Below are 22,278 nucleotides of genomic sequence, written 5' to 3'. Positions count from 1 at the left end.
ATTTTGTTTTCCCTCTTGTTAAGTTGGTTTGTGTAACTGTACAATAATCTTTCATTTTGAAAATATGGGGCAGTGTGAAAATTGATCAATTAACTCACAAATCAAAACATGGTTGAAAAATGAAACATACAAATATATTTTTACTATATTAGTTACTAATGTATTCCACGATAAGCACCCAGGCCACATGATGCCTTCCTTATATGCGAGTCTGGTTTGTAAAAAGATAAAACGTTCCACTTTATTTGCCTCATAGTTTATTAATGCCTTCAGTGAGGTGTGAAAATAGGGGCTCCTGCTTATGTCAAAGCTCTGAGACAAGTGTTTCATTTGGCCCAAAAAGGTTTGGGAAACAAAAAAGAAATCAAGGGGCACATTTGGACAGAGAGGCTAAGTGGACAGGTCGCTGTGGGACAACGGCACTAAATGGCCTTTTACAGTGGCTGCAAAGGCTAAACAAACCATTTCCAGTGGTAACCAGAGGCTAAATGGTGCTGTAACAGCAGCCCAAAGTGACCAAGGAGCAGGAAGTAGATGAAGACTTATAACTGTGAATTTTACCAGCTTGGAAGCATCTAGATCAGACGGAATGTCCACATGTTATTATTTCTATAGGAAACAACAGGAACAGCGTCACTCCACCAGAAGGAGGTTATATTTCTAGGAACGTTAGCTACTTTGTTCAGCTGCCACTGACCAATAGCAACAGCAACTCTCTAATCCAGCCGGAATAAGGTGCCCGTTAGTGTCATTGAAAATAAAGTTCAACATTATTTAAAAGAAAAGTGTGGCCAAAACAAACACAAATGATAATGCCACAAAGGCATCTCTGATATGCTAAACAGTGTTATCTGCTGCCAGATATCAGTTCATCTGCTGACTAGATAGTACCATCTGTTTTCTTGCTGTTTAAAGTATATTTTGAAGTGCGTCCCCGTGTTGCTCATAAGCCTTCACCAGCACAATCAGGAAGCTGCCGTCTTCTCCTGTCACACCAGATAGAGATCGTCTTTTTGGCACAAACGAAGCAATAAAGCAAGGCCAGTCAATCTTATCAAATCTGAGACTTTTATAATTCATTTCAGACCAAATGAAGATGAGTTCTCGCTGCTTTATTGAGCTGTAAACACCCCCCCCATCACCACCACCCCCACATAGAAGCATTTATAATTGTTCATGACTGAGTTACAATGATAAAGTTATTGCTAATTTTCATGCAGACGTGATAAATCCAGACATGAGAAGTAGCCGACACTAAATCTGCCTTTTTATCTTCTCTATCCAAACAAAATTGCACTTGAATTTCACAGCTCTTTGTCATGACCTCAGCACTTTGTCCTATTCGCCAATTTGCAATGACAGTAAGCTCACAGTGGTCCGGCATGTCCCGGGTCTCGCTCTGGGCCGTGTATGACTCACTCGGTGAATCCAGTCCTGGGGTGACACATGGTTAAGTGGCTGCACGCTCCCCCCAGCGATGTGTCTGTCTCAGCATTAGCGCTGTGCCTGAGACTGACTGGAGCTGCTAAGCTGCTAACTGAGCATTCCAGGCCAATAGCTGCTTTGGCTGCACATTTGACAGAGTCTCCATAAATGCTGTCAATGTTGAAAGGTACTCAGTTATTTGAAGAATTAGATGATTCTGAACAAGCATGTAGACACGGTCTTTCCAAATATTTGGAGCAGGTCCAGGCAAAAAGAATAATGGGAGTTTGAATACAAGGAGCTCAAAAAAATCCTTATATTCAGAGGGAAGAATCAAAAATGTCTAATGCATCATTACAAACCTCTTGAGTATAAATGAAAACTGAAAAATGACATAAATGTGAATGGAAAATGTACAGATGAAAATTTCAATCTGTCTCATATCTTCCATCTCACGTGCTTAAAACTGGTGGTCAAACAGTGTTTCTTGATCTCAGTGATCATTTTATATTGGAAGATGAGAAGATTCAACAATAAATTGTCAACTATTTTAAAGATTCCTGCTTCTTGTGTGGCTGTATTCAATATCTGATTATTCTGTACCTTCAGCCTATTGATCTGTCTGTTTAACTATACAGAACGTACAACGCAGCCAATCCAAACGTGCATGAAGTGGGCGAAAAATGGGACTAAATGAGAGGAAATCGCTGTTCTTTTCACCTCCTTCCATCTGTGAGAACCGAACTAGAAAAGCTTCTGGAAGTGAGGATAAAGCAAATACAGCATCTTCTAAGGAGGCAGATTAGCCATCTTCTGTAATTTATTGGGTTCTTTCTCTATAGCATCGATGTTGAGTTCATTATAGCGCCATCTGTGGTTCGTGTAGAGGCTACACAATACACATACATTAACACCAGAGAAGAAGAAAAAGTTTGGTCCAGCCTGTTGAACCCAGTACACAAACTTCAGAATCGCTATAAAACCACCACCAATCCCTCCAACTAGCTAAACATTTTCTTTTTTTAGGATGTGCTAATAGCAGAGAAGCCACGGCTGATGACAAAATGTCAAGCTTTTGAAAAATTTGCAAATGTAGCCAGAAGGAAAGTTGACCCATGGTAATGTCATCATAATTTCTAACACCTCTCTGGACACAGGTGAAAAGTCAATTGCTTTATAATGGCAGTACTTTTTATAATATGCCCCCATTTCCAAAACAGCACTCCCCTCCTCAGTCTCCCTGACCTACTTAGTTTTAGCATAATTAGCTGGTGCTACTGAATACTTTAATACAACTTCTGCCTCTAGTAGTCTTTCACTCCTCGCATCGTCACAAAAACCAGCCTCTTCACTACATTTGCTGCATTCATTTATTTACAGAATTATACCGTCTCGTATAAGCTGATTTGTTCTGCAGAGCAGGTCTCTGACTTCCATTAATAGTCACCAAAGAACTATTTTCCTGCAAATTCCTAATGACTTTTTTTTTCTTCTGTCGCAGCTCCATTGAGCTGCAAGGACACCTCATCCACAGCTGAAGAGAGCAGAGCTGCAAGTTGCGTGAAGGCCTTCACAACTAAACATTATCAAGAGGCCCAAAAGAGGATTATGGGAGTTTCAATCCTCGCTTCTCTGATAAGAATGGAGATAACTTCAGGCGGCGTTTTGATGATCACACAGCTGGAATTTTGGAAACTCTACAATTCTTCTTAAATGCAGAGTTTTGCTTCCGCGGCTCAAAGAGCTGAAAAAGTGACGCTGGAGAAGCCTCCGTTTGAGTTTGCAGAAGGAATTTCTCAGTTTTTCAGAATAATCCTGTCAGACGCTGTCAGCTGTGGCAGCACTTTGTCACATTTAAACCTCACAATCTGGCAGCCATTGTGAAAGAAGTGTGCGGACAGTTTGCAGGAAATGATGTGGAGGTTCTTTTTATGTTTTCTTTTCTTCTGTTCCTGCACAAGCACAACCCAAATCGTGTAACCTTTTCATTCAAATGCAGGCAGGAGATTCAGGCTTAATATGTGAAAATTCAGCTTGCTTAGATTGTTGTTGGTAATTAAACTGCCAGATAATGCAGATGCAGCAACCTACTGGCACAAACCAATTTGATCAAACTGGGCTGATCTCTGGGGGGGGGGGGGGTTCACTGCGCGCATAAATCGTGCAAAGCTTCAAAAAAGCATGCCTGTTTGGCAAACAATCCTCGAGTGACTGGTGCTCGAGACACTAAAAACAGATCACTATTCTCTTACACGACATGAATATTCAAATCAATAATTAAAATGCAAATAAATATTTGATGTGCCAAAGAGGCTTTGTTACATTAGCATTCTTATTCCTGGCAGCGGGAAGCTCAGGCAGTTATCTTTACATATTAAATATGCACATGGTTCACACCTTTAATCATTGATTATAACTAATGTAGATGTAATCTGATTAATTGCTCTATTTGTTATTCACACACCTTAACTGTCATCCTGGCGAGCGTATTCTCACTATGATTATTAAACAACTTGGTGGGTGTTTGGCGTGTACTTGGGAAACAAATGTTTAAAGAAGTACATTAATGTATGAGAGGAAGTGTGGGTTCACCTGGGATTGGCATTATTTGGATTAAAGTCTAATCTGAACAGTCCAAACACCCTGAGGCGCGTCCTGATGAAGGTGACGATCACAGATGATAAGTTACATTAACTTAACTCAGGTGACACATTTAATACATGTTGCCTTGACTGTCCCCTAGTGGCAGGCTGCTGCACATAGCAAAAGGTTTCATTCAATTACAATTGTTCCAAAGGTCCGTTTTTATTTTTATTTTTTACAGTGTGTAGTGCCCTGAGTGTAGTTTTATAGGCTAATTGTCCCTGTAAAATGGGGGTGTGACACATGACTGACAGCTGAACGATACAAACATTCTGGCAGTAAATCTTGACATGTTGATGGAAAATTGATCTCTTTGGAATTTCGCACCTTACCATCAAGTCATTCTAGTTTTTTGTACATGAACAAAAAGAAAATCAAATTCTATCTGCCAGAGGAGTAACTAAAGTAACTAATGCGGTAATAGGAGCTTCTGTATGAGTCCTCTCTGCAGGCGTGTATGAGGGTTAGTCTTTAAATTCAATTCCTTGCAGGCTAAAGTACATTAAGACCAAGCTTTTTATGTCTGCATATTGTGCATCAGGAGGCTTAGTGCAATAATCCTGAGCTCAAACATCACAATTAGGGAAAAAAGGGCAAAGATGTTCGTTTCTGGCCTTGCCAAAAATACATTAGCATAATGAAGGTATAAATATATGCATGCCTGAAAACCACATCTGTGATTTTTGCATGGGGAATAAATCAATTTGAGTCTTTGAGTGACCCTTAAATTGCTGTAGTTCATGGATGCTCTCAGTGGATCAGTGAGTGCACATCCGGCTCTCATTCTCTGGCTAAAACATTTAACAACCGTGTCCTCATTAACCTTCGCTTTCCTGTGGAGGAAATCTGCCTGCCGCGCTAAAAGATGCCAAAGACAAGACAATAATTCAGCATAAATACATCAGCAGCATGTCAGCTGACATAACCTTCAGGTTTTTACTGTTTCCGGCTTCTTTCCTTGATATTTTATTGTTTCCTTGCTTCTTTCCTTGTTTCCTTTCTCTGGAAATTAACTTTAAATTTTGGAACATCCCCAAAGTAGGATTAGGAAAAAAAACGCTTGCGAGCTTGAGCGGCTTAAAAACAATAATTGTGGGCCGAAACTGAGTTAATGCAGGCCTGTCGCTCATCCGAACCGTTGGGATGGGGGTTTCTGGGACCGGAGTCAATAAGGATTTCAAAGTTCCACCAACATCAGCTAGTCATTACATGGAATCTCCATCCATCCTTGCATCCAGATATGGTGGTGCCTGTTTTTGTGGGGGGTGCTGGAGCCTGTCCCAGCACCAGCCCGTACAGGTCACCAGTCCATCCCAGCATACACACCACGAATACTCAGAGCGGTGTGAGAGAGAAACAGCGAGCGGAGCCAGATTTTTTTTTTTAAAAACTCGCTTGATCGGGGAGTTCGTGCAATGAGCGCGTACTGCGTTTCAGAAATGGCAGCAGGTCAAGTGAGATGAGTGGAAACAGGAGTGACGACGGCTTTGGTACGAACGCCTCATGTCTCATCTGGGTAAAGCGTGTTTTAGCCAGTTGGCTCCACTCTATAAATAAATACTGTTAAAGGGAGCAATTAACACTCAAGAATCGTCTGACTGATGAACACAAACAGGACTGATTTCATACTTCCTAATTACAAAGCGATCTATACTTCTGATTAGATATCAAGAGGGTGAGTAGACCTGCTCAGACATGCTTCCGTAGATAATCTGGACTATTATGTCTCGGTCTGGTCCTCATCTTTCACTACAGTGGTGCAGATGGTAGTAGGCATCCATGTGCTGTACACCATTAAAGATTAATGAAGAGAAAATGGGATGTTGAGGACGACCCCCCCCCCCACCCTTTGCTGAGTGGTGCATCCTACTAATCATAAAGCAGAGACAAACGCTACTGAAGTCTCTTAACGACTCTCTTGTCATCACGAGCGAGACACGCAGGTGATGACTCCCTCTCGAGCAGAGGTCGCAGAGTTCAACCCAGGAATCAGAGTTGAGTAATGAGATGGAGGTTTCAAGCAGGACACAGACCTCATCAGCAGTCTTTTTCATCTCCTTGATTCGTGTAATACCTGTTGATTAAACACTGAGCCATTTAACTGATACTCTCTATTGACCTCCTCCTATTTGTAACAGAGACAAATTAAAGTCCTCCATCAAATTGCGATCAATTCCAAGGAGCCTCTGGCTGAAACAGGCACCACAGTGTAATGAAGCTATGATTCAACCTAACAACACACTAATAAATGAATGATGGACATGTGAAATAACGCAGGACAGATTTACCACACTGCACCTTCTAAATACCTATATGTATGGCAATTCAGGACATTTTATTACTGCTTTAACGACTGCTGTAACCTTATTGTGTCAGCCTATACCACTATTTCTGCTCCAGTACTTTGAGCTTGAATATTTTTATCCTGCACTAAATGCTCCTCATACATATTCAGGATGGTATCACTGACCTTTTCTGAATGCAAAATAACGTCAGGGCTCCACCCAAATGCAGTTCTGTCCGTTGTTTATGTGCTGAACAGAATCTCTACTAATTTTATTACATATATTATTATTATGAGTGCAGCAGAAATTCACTTTTTTTCCCTCAGTTTTCTTTCTGTCACCTGTCCCAAATACATATGAATAAGGATGGAGATTTGACAGAGACAGCTTTAGTATGCATCAAAAGTTCCTAATAAGATGCTTTACCTGTGAGGCACCCCATAAGTGACTGCAGCACCAGCAGTTTCCATAGCAACATCATCTTCACTTTTATAGGGTCGAAGTAGTCTCACATCCAATCGCAGGGTTACGGTATCCGAGTCAAACCTTTCAGGTTTCTCCGCCTGTTCAAAGAGGACAAAAATGAAAAGATGAGCATGTAGGTGGCAAACTTTCAACGTCGGTGCTTGTTGTTGCAGGCGCAGGATTGTCAATCTTCCCCGTGCACTGTGAAGTGGCTTCAGGCATACTTAAACACACATATTTAATGAGGCAACAATTAAAGACCTTCAAATTTGTATTCTGAGCTGCATTTTTTTTAAATTTTTTTTTTTTTTTTTTGTGAAGTTAAATTCCTGAAAATACAAAAGGAAGTCATTGTGGAGTGTTTGGCAAAAGTACACAAAATACTTCATTTCTATTGATTCCAACTATTGGGAAACTCTGGGGAGAGTGACTTTTAAGTCTCTCTCAAAGCAAAGCCACTCCTATAAATTGTGGCGCTGCAGCATTGTTCTTGCTTCAAGCCTCACAGCTTTTATCCTCTCAAAAGTGAGAAGTCAAAAATGAGACGTTCGCAAACATCTAGAAGGAATTTCACAACGATTTTGTCCTTTACTCTCCTCAAAATAGAGCGCTATCTCCCAGGAGTTGGAATTAAAACTTGGTTGAGTGGCAGCTCTCGGCTCCATCGTGACAGGAGAGAAGCTGCTGGCTGTTGAGAAGAAAGCTCAGGTTGAAAAATACAATAAAAGAGAGAGGAGTGTGTGTGAAGCATGGCTTTAAAGGGAAACCCCAATTATTTAGTACGGTTTAAATGTGATGCACAGTGGTGACACTGATAAAAAAAATGATTTATAGCCCAGAATTCCTCATATATATCCAGCACACATACACTTTTCTTTAGCAGTCAGTATTTCCTGCTTGTCTGTTTGATAAGTTAGTCTAGTCTGCTTGACTCATTGATCCTGAGCGGACTGTTTGTGCGAGTTAAAATCTATAACCCTGAAATATCAGCAGCCTAACTGTGCTGCGCATTGATGAAGCCACGATGCTGCCAATGGGGCCGGCGTTCCAGACCCATTTAGATCAGAGCCTGTTTATGTCGCGGCACCGGCGCCCTCCTGATAGCAGCCCACCTTCACAGCGCGGCGCGTGTCTCTGCGCAGACACATGTCATTTACTGTAACGCGTCCACTCATGCATGTGTGTGTGTGTGTGTGTTATCGCTCTTAGTGTGTACGGTGTAAGCTACAAGTGTAAGCAGCAAGAAATAACAGCACACGTCTAGACCTCATGTTCTAGCAAAAGGGGTTTTCAGGATATCGTCTCTGTTTTGTCGCAAACGTGGCCAAATTGTTAAAAAAAGAAGTATATTTAAACATTATGTTGGTTTCAGTCATTTCTAGGGTCACTCGAGCAAAACGTTGGATTAGTAGCTGCCTCTATTTACAATATGGAAATGGCCTTTGTGATAAGCTGAAGGAGTTTCAATAGTGCTGAATCCCACCATAGGATCCATTATACAGGCTGATTACTGCTAAGAACTGAAGAGTTGGGAGGCAACAGAGGCTGCATTTGAGCATCCATTGAAGTTAAAATATTCTTAAAATATTTTTGATTTGATTCAGAATTTCCTTTAATGTTTCCTTTACAACTTGATGCACATTTGCACCTCCTCGAGCTGATGACAGAATTCAGCCAGCAGTGCCACCGACTTCCAAAGTCTCAATAAACTACATTTATGTTTCTGGGCTAAACTTTGAAATCAATTTCACACATACTTGGAAGGAAGAATTAGTTAAGCAAACAGGACTTAAATAGGACACAATGAAATACTGAGATTCTTCCATTTCGCCAGTACCTCAGACACTTCTGGGGAAGCTGCAACAACTAAGCAATCAAAGCAAAACAACCAGTGGAAACTAAAATGTATTTCGCAGCCCCTCCAGGAAGCAAGCAGTATTAATCTAGCGCCTACTGGGTAGAAAGAGTTAAAGAGTTGAGGCGTGTTTGATATAAACCTCTCAAAAATTTCAAGGATTTGTTGGGGTTTTTTTTCCAGAAGAACTCCCTTTTGTTCCCCCTGCTGTGATTTAGCATAGGCAGCAGAAAGTTTGAAAACACAGCGAGAAAGAGCGGAACAAAGCCACGGAAAAACACATCTTGGAAGTGTAGCGTAACCCCGAATCGATTCATCCCCGACTCTCCTCTTTGCAGGTCTGCCTCCACCTACAGACAACAGATCTCTTATCTCACACACCTCACGCAGGCTTGTCAGAGTTGGTCCTCCCCAGCTCAGTGATGAAAAACGTCGCTTTACGCACAGAGAAGCTTTTAGCCTAATTAAATCTTGTAAATTCTGTGAAATTCTGCCTTTTAAGCCGGTGCCTGTTTGATCTGCTCGGCTGGTGGCTGGAGCATCAACCGTTTGGACAACCCTCCTGACTCCCCCTGATGGAGCCTGAAGTCACTCTGCTCATTTCTCCTGGTTAGTTAGGCCTGTAACCTGACCCCGCCCCCGCCCGCGCCCAGCAGAGAAAGAATACACCCCAATGAGAAGCCTCTAACTTGTGCAATCCTATTTCTGCTCCAATCTATTTACCTGATGCCGAGTAAACGCGAAGTGAAAAATGTTCTGACTACGGAGCATTTCCAGCTGTGCTCTTAACAGATGCTCCGTGGGAGGTTTACACACTTGACTCCAGCACGGAATGTAACGATGCTTAGTGTGAAACACTCCATACTTAAAAGGGCATTTACAAGAAAATGTATATAGCGATACAAGTATCTTGAGCAATAATATAAGTAGAGCGAGTGTTACGATGAAGTTCAAGGTTGAGTATTAAAATCTACTGCGACACTACACGATCCTGCAACTAGGGTCTTTTGGAGTGCAGGGACCACTCCTGAGGACTTTCTATGACTCTGTGGTGGATCAGCCATCTTCTATGGGATTGTCTGCTGGTCCAGCAGCATCACGGACAGGGACAGGAAGAGGATGGACAGACTGGTAAGGAGGGCCAGCTCTGTCCTGGGATGTCCCCTGGACTCGGTGGAGGTGGTGGGAAATGGGAGGATGATGGCTAAGCTGTCATCCATGTTGAACAACACGCCCCCCCCCCCACCCTACAGGACACCCTGACAGCACTGGGCAGCTCCTTTAGTGAGCGGCTGCTCCACCCTCGCTGTGTGGAGGAGAGGTATCGCAGATCTTTCCTGTATAAAATAACAATAAACATAACGCCCGCTAGCACAATCTGAATATTATATATTCTGATATTTATATTGTATTCACCCTCACAAGGGTTGAATATCCATTTACCTGGATTATTGAAAAAAAAAAATATCCTCTTTGTATATTCCGAATTCTATTCTATTTTATTTTATCTTATTTTTCTCTGCGTGCTCTTGCTGTTGTTGCGCTGTAAATTTCCCCGCGTGGGACAATAAAGGACCTGAATCTGAATCTGAATATGTTTGGAGGGCAAATGAGAAAGGTGGCCGCTTTATTAGAGACGTAGCTTCCGTCGTTATCGACACGTTGAACCTCTGTTTTGTTTTTGATTTTAAGAGGCCTGATCTCAAGGGCCACAGTCGATGGGGGCTCTACCGCTCCACGCGTTCCTCCCCCAAGACACCGTGCTCCTCTCCTACGCACGTTAAGTGAATGTTATGATCGATGTGTGTTCCGTCTTCAACAGAGGCGGTCAGGAAATGTATAGATTCTTTGCATCTTAAAAACTAAAAACATCTTAATTACAACTGTGACTGAACCATTAAAGAAAATAAAAAATACATCTCTCTTAAGTGGCACAAAAATGCCTCAGATATATGGTGATTATATACCTTCTCCTCAGTGGGGACCTGTGAATATGATAACATCTTCAGTGGAGCCACAGTTGTATAAATGTAGTTTGAGTTTAGTTACATAAATCTCAATTTTAATCAAATTTCTGAGTTCTGTAATTAATAAAAGGGGCCTCATTAGAATTTCTTTTTTCTCTGAATTGAGAAACATTTCACATTTACAAGCTTTTACTCTGTTTTACAGAGCAAGTAACCAAAAAACCGCATCTCCTTGTTAATGTAGCAACTCCTGTAAAGTGTACCTCTATCCCATAATGTGGTACATGAAATATAGTGTTAAAATGAGTAATAAAGGTGTTACCATTCCAGGTCATTCCAGGGTGAAGAGAAAAAGCTATTGCACATTTATTTTTAACAACTGTGTAGGTGCACTAATGAACACTATATGGAAATTTGCTGCATGCAATTTGGGTCTATTGTTAAAAGTAGTAACACGTTAATATAGTTAGATATTAAATGAAAATACCACCTTTTCTGACACTTCAAGCTGTTGCTCCTTTCTATGTAAAAAAAACCCCTCTCAAATAAAGGACAAATAAAAAAACAGATCCATTTCTGCCTGAAATACTGAGAAATTTCATAACCAATATCAATAATACAATGCAGCCGTGTTTACATTATCATTTTATATTATCATATACTCATCAACTACTCCAAATCTTCCTCTCTCAGGGTCAGTCAGGAGGCACTCATTAGTCTGGTGCCCCATAAAACTTGCACGCTCGTTTACATTCCTAATTAGGATAATTTCCCTTTCTTCTTTTCTGTTTGTATGGCGAGGTAAGGGGGCTGGGGGGTGGGGGGTGTCAACAGGCAGTTATCTGTTTAAGGTTTCCCTGACAGAGGGCAACGAGTTGAATTTGGAAATGTTCTCCATTGGAATCATCCAGTCAGCAGCAGAGAAGTGCGCTGCTGCACGTATTTTAGACACAGATATGCAGAACGCAACATTGGGTTCGGGATATACTTGTAACATTTTTCTGGCAGCTCAGCTCTTCCATTAACTTTGGATTCAGACAAAGGAAATAACGATGCCCTGTGGGGAAGACAGTTCTGCCGAGCACCTATGTTGCTCTAAATGAGCTGGGAAACACGGCTCTACATACAGCAACCACGCCCAGCGGCACCAGCCACATCTTGGAATCCCTTTGGATCCGAATCACAAAACATTACTTGACCTTGTCTAGAGATTTCTGCATGTCGTGTAAGTACATGTGACGCAGCACTCCCAGAGATCCCCCCCCCCCCACCCCACGTCAGTAACTGTGAGCCGTTTCTCCTATTAGGCAGTCAATTAAAGCCGTTCCCTGGGAGGAGCCTTGCGCAACAATGTTTGAATTAGGAAACGTTGCTGGCTCAGGCAGCCGGTGAAGACGCTACCCAGAGGACTTGGTGCCTTGAAACCGAAACTCTTCAAATGACAGAACATCATAAAGCATTGCCAACGTAGAACAATTACTGTAATATGATTAGGTTACAACTGGGCCATTTACAGAACAGGAATGAAAGAGATAAACAGCACCAGGAAACACAGCAGCATCTGAATGAAATCCAAATGACAGATGCTAAATGCTGAGATGGGGCTAAAAGCACAGCATATTACCATTAAGTGCACTTGCTTGTCAAATTCACAGCACTGTGTAAACAATTGTGTTGAGGATGAAGATTTGGCAGCCTCCTTTTTCATCTATCATAACTGACACCATATTCTGGGATGCCGGTTGTGCCTTGTTTACATGTGCTGTGTTTATACCGTTTTCTTGCGTCCTGGATTCCTCTTGAAAAACATGAATGGCTTACTGATGCGACTGTGGAGTACGCTCTCCAAGGGTCTTTTCAGTTTATTATGTTTCCTACTGTCAGCTGCCAGAGTTGTGCGACACACGGAGGTCTTTCTTTAAATCCAGCAGCATTCTCACAAATCCGAAACGCAGATTCAACGCGGTGCCGTGTCGTTTCCTGGATCTTGGCGGTCAATCATTGCTCACATTGGCAAACACTGTTTCGGAAAATTCTAGTTCAAATCCAGAGAGGAATCAGGGCAGTTGGGTTGTTGGTTGTGCGTCACTGCTGTTTGGCAGCTCAAACATGAAAACCTTAGTTTCACGTGCAACCCAGTTTGGAAACCCTGGTGTAAGCCCTTCTTGTTTCTGAACTTCCTTTGTCGGCAACAATTTCACATTCTTAGAATTGATGTTCCACAATGCTCAGTGGGTGGATAATTGTTTTTGCGCAGCTTAACAGTGTTAAAAGATTTGTGTCAATGAAATACAGAGCGAAGAAAACAAACTACAGGCAACTCATTCAAAGAAATTTCCTTTTGACATGTTTTCCTGTGTTCATTATAACTATCTATCCATCTGTCTGTCTCTATCTATCCATCCATCTATATAAATGTATACTGTATATATTCCTGAGACATATCAATACTGACTTCGCTGCCTCTATTGATCACAGTTACTCTGAAGTCTCTCTCTCAAGTCTCTTTTTGCCATTATGACTAAGGCCAGATTGTAACTATCAATTTAGCTTATTTTTGTTTCTGAAGAAATGAATTCCTGTTGGAGAGATTTTTGTTCACCAATCAAAGCAACATTTCAGCTCAAACAACTTCTGCAAGGAAACACACACACACACACACACACACACACACACACACACGCGCGCACACGCATGCACGCACCTCAGCCCAAAGCCTCATTTATTATGTTGTCCTGGAAAACAGAACTATTTTCTCTGGCTAAAGCTCTACTGTTACTTGGGTTTAGGGACACTGTACTGTGAAATTCAAACACACTTAACATACAAGCATAAATGTTAAACATACAAACCGTAAGTGATTATTATCTCTCAGTTTTACTGCTGATGTTTAATGTAGAGAACTTTTTCTGCTCTAAATGCAGAGAACCCCAGGGGCATTGACAAAAAGGTGTTGATTGGTCATTAGATGCAAGTCAGCTACAAATTTAATTCAGACCAAACATCTGCATTACCTATCAGACAGAATATAACCAAACTCCACAGCAAATGAGTGAATAATAAGATAAAAACAATCAGTCGTTAATGACCTGGGAATCAGACTAAGCAATCAGCTGTCTCTACAATCATTAACTGCGTCTTCAAGGAGGTTATGCTCTTTGGGGACCTGCTGCTATGGAACTGGAGTCAGGCATTGCTCCAACAAAGGGCTTGAAATGCAGCTGAAGGCACAGCGCAGGATGAATCAACAACTCCCAGTCTGCCTACCCAGCTACCGCTGGTGCGAGTACACTAAGCTTCAGCACGTCTCTATATCCTGTGGCTGAGAAAATGAATGTTGACGTAAGTGGAGAGAAATTTCTCAAAAATGGCAGCAGGGCCACACATGGAAAGTTCTCCCATCACAGCATGTCTGACGTCTTTCACCCTGTCTTGTACTTATTGCTTTCCAGGACACACATGAAATAAAAATGACCTTGATAACGCATTACTTCGATTCCTCCTGCAGAAACCGCGCGATGAAAATTTTATACCAGGACTCCATGTGCACCTATCCCAGGATATTTTTAATGTCACTTCTGTGTTCCATCAATTGTGACAGGCTACAAGTGCACGCCAACATTTGTTACCTGGGAAAGCGTATCTGGACAGTCCAGACTGCATTAAGAAATCCTCTTGAAGTCTCTATATGCTCCTTTGAAAGGTTTCAGACATTTGATTCTTTAATTTAATGCACACACAAAAAAATCTATTTCAGTCTGCTTTTGCTTCAAAATCTTTAATATTTATGAAGAGACGTCGAGTGTCTCTGCATTGTCTTGGGCTTTTTGAGAACTGTTGTGCGGTCATGTTAACAAATCAAGAATGAGTTGCACATCAATCCTCATCCACCCTTCTATGCTTCCTATTTTAAAACGTACTTTGGTTTCAGCGGAGTTTCTGTGAGATGCAACAGATCAATAAACGTAAAGCTGCCTTGCAGTTAAACCTGAGGCAGAACAGGAGACGACCACTACCAAAGCATTTCAGCCTGCGCGCTCGTCTCCAATTTAGCAGTTATATTTAGAGGTGTTATGTTTTAATCACACAAATGCATCTCCATGCCTGCATCAAGCCTCGCTGGTTTGATGCTTTCAGGGAAGGTGCATTTCCAACCAATCACCTTCCGGATCATTGGAATTGTCCGGTTTGGCTTCAAATTGGCAAGTCCGGCATGCTGAAGCTGCACAGATGCTCACATCTATTAACATATTACAATGGGCTGATATGGCATTTGGTGGTCATCAGTGTCCAGGCAGCTTACATGGTGGCAGCTGCGCCGATAAACCATTACAACAGCGATCAAGTATTTCATCCTAATCTCCATCACACACCAACAAAGTCCCAAAATAAACCACAGAAAAACGTTGGTCTTCATCCTACTTTAGTCCAACAGTGGGTGACGTGGCTTCCTCTATTCAAGGACGGACTTGAAATCTTGTAGGTTGCTATCAAAAAAGAAGTTTTTTGCTTCTAATAATGTATGTGGTAGGTGGTCAGCAGCAACAGCGGGCTGCGTAATAAATGGAATCCGCTGGGATTATGCATGGGTCAACGGTGGAGGATTACTAAACATCTGCACCGATCAGGGAGAGACACCCACCCACCCACACACACACGCGCGCACACACACAGATCACACAGATTATTTTGCACCCACTACATCATCCCACAACAAAGTAGACGCAAGCAAATTAGATCAGTAGAGGGTGAGATTCAGAGAAGGCAATTGGGGCTGTTGCCTTCCCAGCATTGGGCTCAGGGTGTGATGTAGCCTAATCTGTGAAAAGTTAGGATTGCTGCTGGTCTTCGTGTTATAAGTGTCATCACTGCCGAGCAACTGACAGAAATTAAACTTGTGTAGAAGTTGCTGCAGTAATGATATTAAAATCAGTAAAATAAATAAATAAATAAAATAATATATATATATATATACACACTACAATTAATAATACAATTAATATAAATATAATAACGAGCTTACCTCCTCTATTAGGTCTCGGGAAAATTCACAGAATACTCCGTATACACGGTCTTCAGCACAAACATTACTGTCGGGCTGTTGCCCGGCCAAAATGATCCGTCTGACTTGTGCGCAAACCGCTGGTTGCAGGCGCGGCGCTACATTCAGGAGCGGCTGCGTTGTGCGCTGTTGTGCGCGGCTGCACTGCTGCGCCTCCGTCTCTGCATCTCCGTCTCAGCGGCGCGAGTGGCTGACGGCGCGGCGTCTCCCGGGCTGCATATTGGAAAGTGCAGCCTCGGTGAGCTGCTCATTGGCTCCGATGCGTCAAGTGTCTCTCCCTCCTCGCCTGCCTCCTCCAACCCTGCTGGGGCTGGGAGCGGAGCGGGACGCACGGCGCGCACACGTGGTCGGTGGAGAAAGGATACACACACAGGAAAGAAGAGAAAGAGAGAGGGCTGTCTCGCTTGTCTTCGCCCCTCACCCTTACTCACCACCACGCTCCTGACCAGCCTCCTCACTCCGCCATCCAAGCGGAACAGACTCCCTTTCCCCATTACCGTACTACTCCTTTCTCTCCTCCTCTAACTGCATCTGGGATGTCCATGCAGCCGGGAATGTTGACTGCTCCTACACCTTTTGAGGTGGCTTGTTATACTGCAACACAACTGTGAGATTATCTCTCTAGAAAACCCACAATTTAAAATCACATATAAGGTTTCAAGCTAGATTCAGATCTAGAGAATACACACGAGAACTCGGAGACTAAAGGGCTAAAAACCATTTTAGGTCACATTGGTATTATTTCACATTTGAGACCAATTCCATTTGATGCTTTACTCTTGTTCTGTTATTATTCATATTCTAACAATCATCATAACTTCCTGGATTTACTGGTTATTTTCTTCTAGGAATCAAAATGGATGAGCCAGTTTGTGCTGGTGGCACAAACTGTAGCCCTGCGACTGTGCCAGCGAGATGGCTGATCCTCATCCTCATCCTCATGCTCATGCTCATCCTTATCCACACAGTTGTGATCAAACCCACCACGCTGGCACCTAATCTTGTGTTCAAGCTGCCTGATAACAATCACAATTCAACGGATCACAATGATGTGCGTTAATTGTTAAACCTTAAATAATGTAGCTGGAGTTTTTGATTTCCAACCTCTATCACCCACCAGTAAAGCCAGCTGAAGGCTTAAAGCTAGTCACATCTGCCAACTTGAATTCACCTGAATCTCTGATGGAACTGTCAGTCTGGTGCAGGCAACAAGGGCCACATGGGAAAAGATAGTCTTGAAGGCCTTCAATCATGCAGCCTTGTGCCACAGAGAGCCTACAGAGTCCTTTCTGTCAGAAAGCTGCTTCCTGTCAAGGGCTGGAGAATCAAATCCCTGAGAGTGGCCCTGCCCAGTGCAGGTCTTGAATTTTTTTATTTTTTACCTCTCTTGGTTTAGGGTTGCACTTAAGTTGCGTTGGTCACAATAACTTTGATTGCAGTTATGGTTTGACTGGCATAAAAGTCCTGAATATGATGGTTGGTGCCGGTCTGGACTCTTTCTCCTTCACCTTGTTGCACACAGAGTGAGTGAATGACCCTTTCAAACTGAATCCCTTGACTATGAAACAGTTTTTTTCAGTGCATCTCGCAATAAATACAACCCTTGAAAGGTGACCGAGTTTATAACTGTAGTTAGAATAAGATCTTTTTTCCCGCCGTGGTGGATTTCTACATCTGCAGCAACACTGTGGTCTCAAACAGCCTTGCAAGTCTTTGAATCATGTCATTTCAATCAGGGTTTGTTTTCCCAATACTGTCTGAGGGCCCAATATCATGGCCAACCACTATTGTGCTCCATATTTATGTAGCCAATACGACTGACTGGATCCGACCTCGCTGTGGTGTGAGTAAATGCATATATCAGTTCCTTTTCCATAGATCAGAGGAATCATTATTTCCAACAATGTTTTATGCAACTGTTTCATTTCAAAGGTTCCTATTCACCTCAGCTGTCCCCAGCTCTACCGCACTTGATTCTCTATGCTAAACTGTACCCCTTAATAGTAGCCAGTTGTTATGGTGACACTTCATTGTGAATGTTGGTCTGATCGAAACAAATGAGACAATAAACCGCTAAACGTAAAGGAGAAACCTGAGGTGTCCTTTAAAGCAACACATTAAATATATATACAGTATTTAAGCTATTTCACTAACTTGGGCTATTATATGTTTATAATATGTATTTAATGAAACATATTCTTTATGTTGTTATTGTCGGCAGTCTAGTTTTGTTTAATTAAAAAAAAAATCTGTAATTGTTTAAAAAATGCAGTGTTTTAGGGTTTTTAATCACATTATATGTTAATTGTTGATAGAAACAAGTCAAGTAGCAGAAAAAACCTCACAAAAATGTCAATCCTCTTTTGTGGGCTCCTTTCCTGAAGATGTAACCACTGGAGCCTGATCACGGTCCAGGGTGGCACTAGCATAATGATGCTGTAATGGCTTTGATGAGGACAGAAAATTTTCAACTTTTATTGGTGTTAAAGTGGCACTATTAGCAACATTAAGGCTGGGATGATCTCACTCTTCTGTGCCTCACTTTTAATAAGTGGCCACACATGCAGGAGCTGCTACTGTACCTCCCAATGTTCCCATTACTGTGGGGACAAGAGCAAGCAGAAAGTCGACTTTTCCTCCAGGCAACAAATGGCGAAGCCACAATTTCTTGTTGTTGTGGGGATAAAAATCACTTCCCCCATTATTCATTTCATTCTTTAACCCCTAAAAAGCAAGGCCTCCCTTCAATTAAGTTGGATTGCTTGAAAGAATCGATATTCGCCTCAGATATTGACACGAGCCTCAGGAGCAAGAGGTCAAATGGGTCCATAACCTCTCTGCATTTCCAGCTTAATCAATAAATTGACTCCAGTAAGACCAGCGAATCCACTGATGTTCACTGATTCCAGCCGACGCAACACAGGCAGTAGCAGCCAACCTTGTGTGTGTGTGTGTGTGTGTGTGTGTGCCACATTTACATAATCACACAGGCAGTCGGAGCTAAAAGAGTGAAGGCTCAGCAAGATATCCAAGTTCTGATCAGGGGATGCTTGGTGAAGCCTTCAGTACCGAGCAGTTTAATGTCAAATTACTCCCACAGGACACCAGGAGTGGTAGACATGTAACCTTTGTGTCGAAAGTGAAATATATTTTCAGACGTTAATATTGAGTACACACACACAGACGCATGCACGCACACACACACACACACACACACACACACACAGACAGGCACACATGGGGGGTGCAACGAAGCACAGAGCACAGTTTTTTTTATTTTTATGTTTGGCTGGGTGTGAAATAATTTATCCCCCAAGGAAAATGTTTAAAAAAGACTTCATCACCAACAAAATAAGTTTTAAAATATATATTTATGACTTCCTGGGATGCGAGCAGAACAGTCGCCCAGAACCCATCAAATTCAGGATTTAGGCCTTAGCAAAAGGGGCCCCATTATTAGGCTACCGCAACATCTGCTTCAGAGTTAATCAGACATGCTGCAACTGGGTTAAATACAGACATGTGAAAATTGAAATAGTCAAATAGCAGCTGATGAAACTATATAGTGACGTGTCTGCTTAAAATACTGATGGTATTGACATTTATAGTAATTCTATAGTAAGTTCTGTTAACTTGCCTGTCAGTAGTTCCTTCTTTAAATGACAAGTTTATTCCCAGAGGCCTGAAATCTCTGAGCCTTGCACCAGAGACAGATTTTATATTATCCCACTATAAGATGCAATCAAAAATGTAAGGATTTGAGAAAAGCTGTTCATTTAAAGGCCAGAAATGGTCTGAAAAATCAGCGATTTCTAGATTCTGGACTTCTAGACTTGGATGCTTGATGGTTGGTCACATGGCAGCGGTTCATATTACACTGGCTATTCACCCCATTGATCACGCATGTGTCGTCTTTATAAAACAGTCAACATCCTAAACACTATAAAACAAGCAAGTTGCCTGGAGGCCAAGTCTGGAGACAGAATCTGCACATAAAGATTGGAAATGATGGTAACTCGGGGCCACTTACACCTCCCAGAAGACGACAAGTGTACGATTGGCGTGATCACTTTTCACTTGAGAGTAAACCAGACGGATGACTGAAAATAGAATTTCTCATTACGGTCTCCAGCTGAAATCCCACTTTTTGTTAAAGAATACAAGCACTGTGTGAGGCAGCTGTGAATGAGAGAGCTCACACTCGGCTCTCTCTTTACCCCCCAACTGCTCCCAGAATCACAGAGAAGCCGATGAAATAGAGCAGAGCTGCCATCCTCGGAAGCCTGATTCTCATTACTCAATCCGCATTTATCCATCCATGCGCAGGAAGTCTGCGTTTATCAGGCGTTTTTATCGATGGACATTGAGGGGTCATTACTTGGGATGGACTGCATTTCCTGTGCAGTTATAATTGAGTCACAGCGCTGCAGTCGTTTGTCAGTAAGGTTATACAGCACTGTGACAGAAAGCTGTATGTGCCCTTATGGCCAGCTGTGCATTTTTCAGGTGTTAAGAAAAAGTAGCAGCTTCATCTTCTTTGTCTATTTTATGTCTTTTTTGGGGAAAATACGGCGTGATCCCAGATGCAGCTGCTTGATTTATAAACCCCTGGTGCAGGTATAGAACTTGTCAGCTGGTACACCAAAGTCACTCCCAACTCCTACAGGTTTGGATTCAACATGTAGGAGAAACCGTTGCTGTTTTGTGGCGTGAATAATGGAAAGTGCTCAGGAGTTTAGGTTAATTTCAGCATCACTGTCACCACAGCAACCACAGCAGCCTATTAAAATTGGCCGGCGTGCAGAACAAGCTGAGGCGCAGTGGTACACGCTTCCTTCTTCTGTGCACAGATGAGATATGCCACCCTGCACGATGGATGAGTGCATTTACCTGCTCTTAATCTGTTGGAGAAGGCGAACAAAGGAAGCCTCCAAAGTCAGCACAGCGCTCTTCCCTTTGTGGCAGAAGCGAAGTGTAAATGTTGCTGTGAGACAATAAACCGCAAAGACAGTTAAAGCTCTATTTATCCCTTGATGGAGGAAAATAACATTGGTTTATGGGCTGTGCCACAAAGCAGAAAATTAGTTCCTGAAAAAGTCATTAGCAACTTGCTTGTTTTATAGGGTGACAAGCCCTCTTGTGACCAACACCGTTTCTTTTGTTGCTTTTCCAAGATGCAAGATGCATTTCCTGATGTTGAATGAAGGAAAATGTCAATTGAGGTGACCGTTCATGTTTAGTTTGTTTGTTACCACTGTTGTATGAAAGGATTGGCCATAATCATTTGCTCGAATACAAACAAGACGTTAATAGCACTGTTCAAAACAGGAGGTAATTAACTTAAATATATAAATATATAAATTTAGCTTTCTTAGGTGACAAAAGTCAAGGATTCAGCATGTTTACCTCACAGAGCTGAGAAGCCTCCTAAATACACATGTGAGCATTAATTTCTTGTACTTTTGCATCATGCTAGATCATTGTTGATTAGCAGTTAATGAACAGTGGCAGAATGAACAGGAATTATTCAGACAAACAATTAGACAAGCACTCAAACAGAGACAGTTCGGGTCAGAGGGTAAAAGACTGATTATCTCTGTCGTGTGCAGATCAAAATACAAGTTACAGCATGAGCAAATCTAGCAAAGGCTTCTGTAAAAGAGCACCTTCAGTTTGTGACTTAAGCATTGTGGAGATGTGTCTTGAATGAGTAAGGAATGAAGATTCCTCTCTTTTTTGTCATAGATCGTAGAGGAATGACATTAGGAAGTCTTAGGAGAAGCGTGGCGTTCTAAAGCATTGCACCCCATCGCCCATGTACTGATCTTCATCTCCCTGCTCACTGTAGCACGTCTCATCTCCTCATACAATGAAAGGCGCAGTCGTTTCAACAGTTCCCACATGTCAGGTACTCTGAGCTTGGAGATGTGCTAACAAGGATCACTTACAGAGCACGATAGGGAAATGTTCTAATACTACTCATAATGCAGAAAGATCCTCACGACCACAACGGAACATGATATCGATGTCAGCCGGCTCCAACATCCGAATATAGTCAGGTGGTTTTGTGCTCCTGGTATTTTTAATTAACATTCAATATACCCTCAAATGTCATAGCGTATTTACCCGATACAGTGCCTGGCATGTTAGGACGAAGGATGATTCCAAAGAGAATAGCAATATATAGGATCCTGTTACATTCCTGAAAAGTCTGACGTGCACTGAAATAATTTTACAAAACACTTAAATCACGTGTTCCAGATATATATAAATAAAACCTCCACTATTTACATAGTGCCATTTATTATGAGCAAATTAATGTAACAACAAGCAGTAGAAGTCAAATTATGCAGGCTGATCCAACTCTGCGAATTCCCTGAAGACAAGTGCCGACGCGTCTCTGTAGTGTGTCTGGCCCCATTGTGTCTGAATGGACTCCCTACAGCATCACAGCAGGCTCCTGATGAGACAGATGGACTCCCAGACCTGGACGAGGGCGTCAGTCAGCTCCTGAATCATCTGTGGTGAGATATGGTGGCCGAAACAGGAAGTGCTCGAATTCGATTCAGGTCTGGG

The 22,278-nt window shown here is 42.2% G+C and overlaps 2 protein-coding genes across 3 annotated transcripts in view; both read right to left on the bottom strand.

Annotated features, from left to right (window-relative positions):
• The window catches only part of cntn4 (contactin 4), a 78,100-nt gene extending 61,965 nt beyond the window's left edge, over positions 1-16,135 (bottom strand). The window contains exons 1-2 of one of the 2 annotated variants that reach the window (XM_057030934.1): positions 15,664-16,135; positions 6,780-6,916 (exon numbers count right to left, since the gene is read on the bottom strand). In XM_057030934.1, the coding sequence (XP_056886914.1) occupies positions 6,780-6,834 (55 nt within the window). In that variant the 5' untranslated portion in view covers positions 6,835-6,916; positions 15,664-16,135. The remainder of the gene's footprint in view (positions 1-6,779; positions 6,917-15,663) is intronic. The other variant, XM_057030935.1, reaches the window with a different exon arrangement.
• Positions 1-22,278, bottom strand: part of LOC130524644 (bactericidal permeability-increasing protein-like) — a 166,954-nt gene that overhangs the window by 114,164 nt on the left and 30,512 nt on the right. The gene's annotated exons all lie outside the window — the stretch shown is intronic.

This window comes from Takifugu flavidus, chromosome 4 (assembly GCF_003711565.1).
Source record: "Takifugu flavidus isolate HTHZ2018 chromosome 4, ASM371156v2, whole genome shotgun sequence".
Classification (NCBI taxonomy): domain Eukaryota; kingdom Metazoa; phylum Chordata; class Actinopteri; order Tetraodontiformes; family Tetraodontidae; genus Takifugu; species Takifugu flavidus.
This window is presented reverse-complemented; position numbering and strand designations above follow the sequence as displayed.